The 9,337-nt window shown below is 38.0% G+C and overlaps 1 protein-coding gene across 6 annotated transcripts in view; it reads right to left on the bottom strand.

Annotated features, from left to right (window-relative positions):
- Positions 1-1,876: 1,876 nt before the first annotated feature.
- Positions 1,877-9,337, bottom strand: part of CTTNBP2NL (CTTNBP2 N-terminal like) — a 593,921-nt gene continuing 586,460 nt past the window's right edge. For all 6 annotated transcript variants that reach the window (XM_044076951.1, XM_044076955.1, XM_044076953.1 and 3 more), the window contains one exon: positions 1,877-5,870. In XM_044076951.1, coding sequence (XP_043932886.1) covers positions 4,395-5,870 — 1,476 coding nt within the window. In that variant the 3' untranslated portion in view covers positions 1,877-4,394. The remainder of the gene's footprint in view (positions 5,871-9,337) is intronic.

Genomic DNA, 9,337 nt, shown 5'->3' with positions numbered 1-9,337 from the left:
TAGGTTTTGGATAACACACTCAGCACCTTGGCAAATACTGTGGATGATAAAATGCCTAAAACTCTGCAGTACTTGATGCCTGAAATTATGCCAATCTAAAGTAAATCAGATGCGCTTCCTGAGCAGATCCCTGGCATGGATGCATCAAATATCATCCATTATATCCTGAGACATTACCAAGGCTTCATGTGGTAACAGTGCCATGATATTTTGATTTACCATAATCTAAAGCTAAACAATGAATAGGATAGTTACAGGCACAGAGTGCAGAAGGGATAAGAATCTTTCCTTTATCTTTGCAACTAGGAAAAGGCACAGTACAAGACCCCACCTTGCCCCAAAGGAGACAGACATTATATGGACACATTTGGTGGAAAAATCTTGGCCTAATGCAAGTTCTGCAGAGGCTGCGTGGTGTTAAGTATCTTTAACTGGAGATGGACTTATGAGTTCTAGGACATAGTGCAGAGTGTTCATGCCTGTATGAGGGCTGTTTTGATAGCTCTCTAAGTTGGGGCAACCCAAGATTATAATCAGAAATAAGGAAGGCATTCCTGTGTGATACTGGATTACTTTCTTTGAATGACATTTAAGCTTCTCTGTTGGGGCTGTCTGGGTCCAGAAAATAAAGAAAAGGAAGAGTTGAGAGCCACAGAAACCCCTATTGCGGTGATAACCAAAGTCCATTTTAAAGGGTAGTCCAGCAAGTTGTGAGAGGCCAGGAACAAAGTGCTTTCCATTTGAAAATGTGCATGAAATGATGTTCCTAACTGACTTCTTGAGGATGGATAATTTTACCAACTGTATTTATTGCGGGCTCATTTCTTGAGTCTGCATTCATGGCCACAGTATCAGTACAATCAAAGTTATGGTGGAACCAATGGAAGGCCATCGTGGAAGCTACAGTCTAGATAAGATCATCTTTCACCTCACACTTGAAGAGGTCTGCAAGCTTCTGTAGGTCTTGATAAAGTAGAGAAAACTGGGATTTAGATATGTAGTGTGAATTGCTGCTAGCCCTAAATTCCAAAGCAGTAGAGAAGTAGACGCTGTTGCCACACTTGTAAGAAGCCTTAGAGTTTTCATGATGTCAGTATAGCAAAATGTAGCTCTTGGGAATTCAGTGGGATTGAAGACATTGTACAGGAGTTAGGTCAAGAAGAATGCCTTAGTGAAGGACACTATCAATTCAGTGCGGAGGGCTTGTAAAGGCTATCTGCCTTTTTGAGTGGGCACAGGTTCACAGTCTGTATGTTACAGATTGCTAGAATAGCATCTAAAATTACAGGTTATATGATTGGAGTGACACGGGGCTCTTCTAACTTTACCATCAAGTATACATTTAAGCGTTTCTGTGATGAACAATGTCAACATCTGAAATCCAAACTGTAAAAATGGTTGGAAAGAACCTGTTGGCTCTGTGGGTAGGCATACTTATGTCAACATCTGAAATCCAAACTGCAAGAATGGTTGGAAAGAACCTGTTGGCCCAGTGGGTAGGCATACTTATGTAGGTGGCATATGACATCACAGCATTTGCCACCACTGACTACATGACCCATTAAGGAGGTCACTGCTCTTAGATACTGAGATGGAATGCAAGGAATATGCACTGTTTACAGATGTCTTTCTATGCCATGGATCTTTGCAAACTGCCAGAATCTTTTATATAGTAGTTTTGGATAAAAAATGCAACTTAAAATGTATGTTCTTATATTTTCACTATAATCTGACAATTTCCTGATGTGCAGATACTGCTTAACCTAGTCATGTATAGAATGTTATGTACTTGTAATCATTCCTCAGTACTTTTTCCCCCTGAAACGGATTACTTTATACATTTAGTTGTTTTGTAATCAACAGAAATGCAACAATATTTACTGAAAAGATTTTATTGAATAGCCTTTACATTTATACATGAATAAATCTACTACTGCTTTATTCTGTACTTAGAATATGCAATTTCAAAGGCACTTGAAGTTGCATTCTTACCTATGGGACTTTCAGCAGTAAAAAATCTGTGTGAGCAGCACTTGTCCTTAAAATGTTAGTTAAAATTTAAATAATTAATTTTGAATTATATTCTACACGTTTCCTACAATAGTTTTTGAGACTGTTGATTTCCACAAGTGTAGTACAAAGACAATCATCTGTTTGTCTTTCAAACAATTATACCATACATTTTGGTTAATGTACATATTTTTTTCTTAGTCAAATTATGTAGAACATTCATTAATAAACAAAATACATAGTAACATTCGGAAATGAAACAATCAGAATCATACTGTAGTATTGCCTACAGATTACCATTCAGATCCTTTTCCTAAGAAAGTGTCCTGTTGGGATGAATTAAGAAAAAAAATAGTTCATAAAACATTAAATTTGTCTCTTGGAATACAGATCCAAAATTGACACCAATTTATATTTTGTAGTGTATAAGTAGTAGTAGCTGCTTATTCCCTAGAGAAATGTAGTGTGCTGTTTAAAACTACTTCTGTGAATCTAAAAAGCAGTGCCTTTTAAAAAAGGTTTACTTAATGACTTAACAGACTGCATCACCCCAACAAAGACCGTTGAAGTAATGCCTCCATCACCAGCACTGTACTGTCAGTAACTGTGAAGTCACTTCCCTTTCTGCAACTGAGATCAACCAGCTGTGATGTCAGTGTAAGTGAAATTATCACACTAGTAATATGATAAAGGGAACAAGAGAATAAGGGTAGCAGAAATATATTTCAGCACTAATTTTTCTTATAAAGCTCTTATGAGCAAAATGGGAAAATACAAATTAAATTACGAAGCTATTTAATTCAAGTCTTCAGAATTAAATTATCCATTATTTATTACGAATGACAGCTCCTGAATATGTGAATATATAGTAACTGAGAAATATCCTCCCACCTTTTTCCCCAGGCAAACACAAGTTAGCCGCAAAGCCAAGGCACATCACTTCATCTGTACCAACTGGCAGTTATTCATATACAAACAAAACACATTACTGTAGTAGAAAAATTCTAAATGTGTTTGGAATTTTGTTGTAATACCTGTTGTTGTAGCAGAAAGCTATGATGAAATGAGGAAGGTACTTTTTTCAGCTGTATGTTTCCCACTTCTTATCTAGGTGATGGCCAAACAATAGCTGTTTGCAATTTCCTCCATCAATGCAGCAAGAATATTAATAATTACGTGTTAAAAATATTTATTTCTTTACACATAAAGTGTAATGATTAAAATATTGAAGTCTATATCTTAATTCTATAAACTAAGTTAAAGTGAACCTATCTTTTGTTCTTGTGCTTTTAATCAAGTAGATCTAAGCCACTAAACAGGAGAAATACATATCTACTGATGTCAGCCCTGTATCACAGAATCACAATTCAGTGCATTTTCTACTCTGTATACATCTATAAAGTATGAGAAATATATTTATAAAAACTCTGTACAGTTTGGTCCCTTAATTATTTAAATGTCTGTGAGTACTACAACATAGCAAGTGCAGTCATAAAATTTTGAAAAAAAAATGCACAGTATAACAGAAATTACATATTTTTTCAATACATTACATTCTTTTCATGATTACCCATAAAGATTGGGAATATTTTTTCCCATAACTGTGACATAGTATATACAAAATTTGCTGCAGATATTTTAATATGGGATCTGTACTACATAACAGATGATTTTAACCAGTGCAAATAAGACAAATTAAGTCTGTTCTGGGTTTCGATAGGTTACATCTCTTCCCTTTTATTATTAAAGCTTAATGACTCATTATAGCATCTTGAGGCCTCTTTGTCGTGCTATCAATTGTCCCTTAATCTCTGTGGGTCTTATACGTATTTGTGCGCTGGTTATGAGCTGCAAATACTGAAAAACTGTTTAAATCACTCATGTCAGAAATCTGCTTCTGTAATTCGCTGCACAGTAAAAACTATACTGTGATGGTTGTTCATAAAGTATGTGCTAACAGTTTCTTAAAAGGTTCCCTAGTGAAGAAATATTCAGGCACTTTGCTTTATCTTGTGAATGTAGAGTTCTTGTTCATCTGTGCATAGTTTATAACGGAATGTCCATACGTGCATAATGTCTTTAGTTCAGCAAGTAAATAAGTATGTGAAAAAATGTCTTCCTCATACTAAATAGACAATGTTATGGGTCAATGTGGCCTAAAGGTCACAAATATTACATTGTGCATTTATATACAGCACACATTTCCAATCAAACTGATGAAAAATATAAAAATACCCTAACATTAAAAACAACGTAGAGTGTCTTATTGCTACAAAAATAAATAAAATGACTTCTTAATTTGACATTTTTTTCCCCTTATTTTTATGACACAAAAAACATGTACTGCAAGGAATGTATTTGTACATCAAACATAAAAGCAGTGGTTAACTGTTAGCTTGAAGTAATATATCAACATCACTGCTGTTAGTAACTGTACTGTTTATAGGATTACTGTTTGTAATGTCCGCTGTAACTTCTACTGGAGTTGTTTGATTAAGTCCTTTATGATATATGTTTGGTGAAGATGGAGGTTGAGCAAGTCCTGGCTTTTTAGGAGGAAGTGGTGGAGGATTTCCTCTTTCTGCTCTTGGAATGGTTGGAGATTTGATCCCAGGTGACAATGGACTTTGTGGGCTGGAGACTTTACTAGCAGTAGGTGAATGGTTAAGATCATTTTTCTGACAGGCAGTACTGGCCAGACTTCTGTAATCCGTGCCAAATGGTGAGTTGTTAGGAGTTGATTTTACTGATGCCTGCTGACTTGTAAATCTAGAAAGAACCTGCGTTACAGTATTCCGAGCCATCTGCTTTGCAGCTGTACTGTCAGAAAAAGTAGGTGATAAATCTCTTGGTGGAGGGCTTTGTAACCCACTCACATGTTGCTCTTGTTCTGCTTGGCTCTGAAACTTATGACGAGCTGCATGGAAGCGCTGATTAACACCTGCTTGGTAAGGAGACTGATATCCAGAACTATGGGGTGAGGAACTAATTTGTCGTTTAGCCAAAACTGGTGAAGAACAAGGTGACGAAGATAGAGATGAGCCAGCTGTGCTACTTGGTGAAACAGATCTACCCCCTGTAATATGCATGTTTGTGTGAACTGGTGAAGTCCTGTGAGTAGATATACTATTTTCTACTACATTCTCTATGTCCAGTTTCTCTTGTATTCTGTCTCCTGTATTAATCAGGCAGTCTCCATTTCTCTGGAAGTCTGTAGGACTGTGTCCATTTAATTTTGCATGCTGAACTGTTGCTGCTATGGATGTGCTGGAGAAAACCGTTGTATTGTTATCACTGAATTCACTTTCTATCTGGACTGACTCAGTCTGGCAGAATGTGGAAACCACTTCTGGAGTTTCAGGTCCAACACCTACCGATATTAAAATGCATTTTTGTTTTTCAGAATCTGACTTACTGGAGTTGTTTTGTTTTTCTGCTTCTGACTTCTTGGGAATTTCAAGATTCTGAATTTCTTTCATTTTGTTTTTCAGAATCTCAAGTTCTTCCTTTAATGCCTTGGTTCGATTTTCTTCACGGTTCAGCTTGGCCCTCAGTTGCTCCCTTTCAATGTCAAACTCAGAAAGTTGTTTTTCCACCTGGGCTTCCATGTGAAGACCTCTCTTTTTCTCTGCTGCTAGTTCTTCCTCTAGCTTAATGCATTTGCTTCGTTCCTGCTCTAGCTTTAAGTTTAACTCGGTAACTTTCTGGCCTTCCTCTGTTGCTTTATTTGTGGCCTTTTTACACTCTTTCACCAACATAGAGGATAGCTGTTTGTGTCGAGACTGTTCCTCCATCAACTGGCTGGAAAACTTCTTTTGCTCCTTTTCAAGCTTCTTTACTTGGGATTTTTCAAATTCCAACTACAAGATTATAAAAATGGGGGGAAAATATCAAATGTTATGTTAAATTCATGAAAAAAATGACATTCCACTTAAATAAAACTATTTCAATTATTTTTATAAATAAAATCAAAATCCACTGATGAGGCGAACCAACAAGCAAGGAATCGACCAAAGGAACAGATAACCCAATATATTTTTAGCATAAAAACGACTTTAATCACCTCTTTCATCCACCAAGTATCAGAATTCATCAGAAATACTGCCACAATTATATTACATCACTATATACAAACCTTTAACCAATAAAAACCTTTTCCCAACAATTTAATCAACTCATTAATGATCATTTACCTCCTATTTTTTTTTTTTTAAAAACACTTAAATGTTAATGACTTAGTTCAGTCATGGATGACAATCAGCCTTCAGTCTCCACTGGCACGCGGTCTCCTTTTTTCAAGCTTACTTTTGAAATCCCCCCTCTTATAGCCAAATGTATATTATCGAAAACATAAAATAGAAACTTTTTAAATGCTATACAAATTTCTAAGTGTTTCTACAAGGCATTTTTCACCTCCTTAACTTTATTTGACTACAGATGTTCATCATGCCAACATAAAATGCTGAACACTGTGGACAAATTCCAATGTATACAACACCTCAAGAATTACAATTATAACATTCATGACTACCAAAACTTCTATCTATACGCCAAAAACAAATGCAGGGTCCTTCAACAAATACAATAAAAATTTACATTTGGATGTCCCCTTAGCTTTGTCAGTATTATATGTAACCGTAAAACTGCTATCATGTTCCAACAAGTTTTTATACTAACATTTGTCTTGCAGACAAACTTTGGTTCAGGGCCCATATCACTTCAAATAATTCTTTGTTTCCTTTTAGAATGTTCCAATTACTCTTAATGAGTTAGTAGATACAATAATTATCAGTGCACATATCCAATGCACAAACAGGGTAATGCTTGTCAATGGTATTCAGGTCCATACTGACAGTACCTTTAACTAGGGGTTTTAATAAAACGGGGGGAAAATGTTCATCCCGCTTACCCAAAATCTCTTTAGATGATTTTATTAAATAATTCTCATCATACCCTCTTATAGGTTCATAGGTTCACAGGCTGGTACTAGGCTATCGGCCCTAGGGTCTATAGAAGCTTAGCCATAACAATTCCCTGGTTATTTATTCCCACACTATTTACTTCCCTGGACCCGTGTCTAGCAGGGCAACTGACGTGACTTTGTTGAAAAAGTCCAATGATAAACCTAATTTAATCCAAAAAATCTGAATACTTTGAAGTTAGCCTAGAGGCCCTTACACACTGATCCCTAGGGATGTTATGTTTCATGAAAAGGGGACAGTGACTTCTAAAATGTAAATAATTGTAGGAAAACAGAATCTTCAATTATAAAAAATAAATAGTCTTCAAACCTTTTATAAAAAAATGATTCTAGAAAATGAGGAAATGCATGGTAACATCTCTGTTTCCTGCCAACCCAAGACCAAATTAGTGAATGTTGGTGCAACAGTGTACCACTACAATTCCCTTTTGTTGCTTAAAATACTTATAGGTTCATAGGTAGGTACTAGGCTATTGGCCCTAGGGCCCATACAAGCCTAGCCAAAAAAAGTTTCCTGACTTTCGCCACCCAAGAAAATTATTTTTCTGTGCCCCTGTCGAGCAGAGCCACAGAAGTGACCCCGGGGTGAATTTCCCATTTCCCATCCAATCATCAAGATTTTTCTTGAAGAGTGCTAATGGGGACCTCTGTTTGACATAGATAGGTAGTCTGTTCCAGAGAATGGGAAGTCTCAGGGACAGGAATCTATCCCTCCAGCATGTTCTGTTTATTGTGGTAACAAGGTTTAGGTCCCTAGAGCATGTAGCTCGGAGGGATTGGGATTTCTTTAAGTGGAGCATGTCCAACAGCTCTGGGTTTGACATAGCTTTGTATATGTTAGGCAGAGATCGTCCCTGAGTAGGCAATATGCGATGGAGTAAAGCTGTAGTTTTTTGAGATGGTCTGCATAGGGCATCTGTTTGAGGCCAGTAATCCTGTTTGTGAGTTATTTCTGTGGTCTCTCCAGTTGTTGTAGATGTCTTGTGAGGTACATACCAAAAGGGGCGTTGTACTCTACAATGGGTCTAATGAGTGATGAGTAGAGGGGAACAATGACCTCTTTTTCTGGATGAGAATCCTTTTGTGATGAGATGAGCCACGTAGAAGGATTTCCTGACCACTATGGCGATGTGATTTTCAAAGGAGAGACTACTGTCCACCTATGTCCCAAGGTCTCATCACATTTTCGGCATTAAGTAGACAACCAGCTCTGTGGTAGTTCATGGGTACAGAGTTTCTACCAAAGGGGATGACAATACACTTTTTGGCACTGAGCTTTAGGCCATGGCTTTGACACCAGGTATCTGTCTCAGTGAGGCCCTTTTGGAGTTTGTCCACATCGTTAGGAGTTTCGATTATGGCTCCTAGTTTGCAGTCATCTGCAAACTTTGTTAGCCAAAGACCTTCTGTGTTGGCCTGCACTTCAGAGAAGTAGATACCACACAGGAGAGGACTCAGGACTGAACCCTGTGGTACTCCACCTGTCACTGGTCTGACGTCGGATTTGGAATCCGCTACGTTCACAGTGTGGGTTCTGTCCATGAGCCAGTTGTCAACCCATCTTGTGACATAGGGATTTATACCTAGTTTAGTGAGCTTATCTATAATTCCAGAGTGGGGGATGGTGTCAAAAGCCTTGGCGAGATCTAGATAAGCTGTGTGAACCATTTTACCCTCATCTGTGGCTTTGGTGACTGCTTCAAAGAAGTCAATCAGGTTTAGGAGACATGATCTGCCTTTTACAAATCCAAACTGGGTAGGGTCCAGAGTTTGGAGATTACCAATGTCATTGTTTATGAGTTCCACGATGATACGTTCCATGGCCTTGCAGACCAGGCTCGTCAGGCTAATGGGGCGGTAGTTCCCGAGGTCCATTATGGCTCCCCCTTTGTGGAGTGGGATAACCGTTGTGGTGCGCCATTCAGTGGGTACAATGCCTGAGGTGAGGCTATGGTTGAACATGGTACTTGGGTAGGGTGCCAGTTCATTCTGTAGTTCATGTAGAACGCAGCCTGGGATATTGTCAGGTCCCATGGATGCTGTGTTCTTGGCTTCGGAGAGTGTGTTTTTTACCTGTGCAGACGTGATTATAGGAACTTTGCATTCTTCTGGTATAGAGACGGGCCCTCTAGGGGGTGAGAGGGGGATAAAGTTAGCACTGAACCTATCTGCTAGGATGTTGGCAATATCAGTTGGTTCTGTATATTTAGCGCCATTGTGCTGCAACTCAGAGCAGATCTGAGTGTTCCCATTTAGATTCTTGACATAGCTATAGAATGCTTTGTGGTTGTCTTTAGAGTCAGTGGCAATTTTGTTTTCGTAACTAGCTTTGGAGGATTTTATGAG

This window comes from Protopterus annectens, chromosome 7.part0 (assembly GCF_019279795.1).
Source record: "Protopterus annectens isolate FY-2018-M chromosome 7.part0, PAN1.0, whole genome shotgun sequence".
NCBI classification, from domain to species: Eukaryota; Metazoa; Chordata; order Ceratodontiformes; family Protopteridae; genus Protopterus; species Protopterus annectens.
Note: the sequence above shows the minus strand (reverse complement) of the source record. Positions and strands in the feature narration are given on the sequence as shown.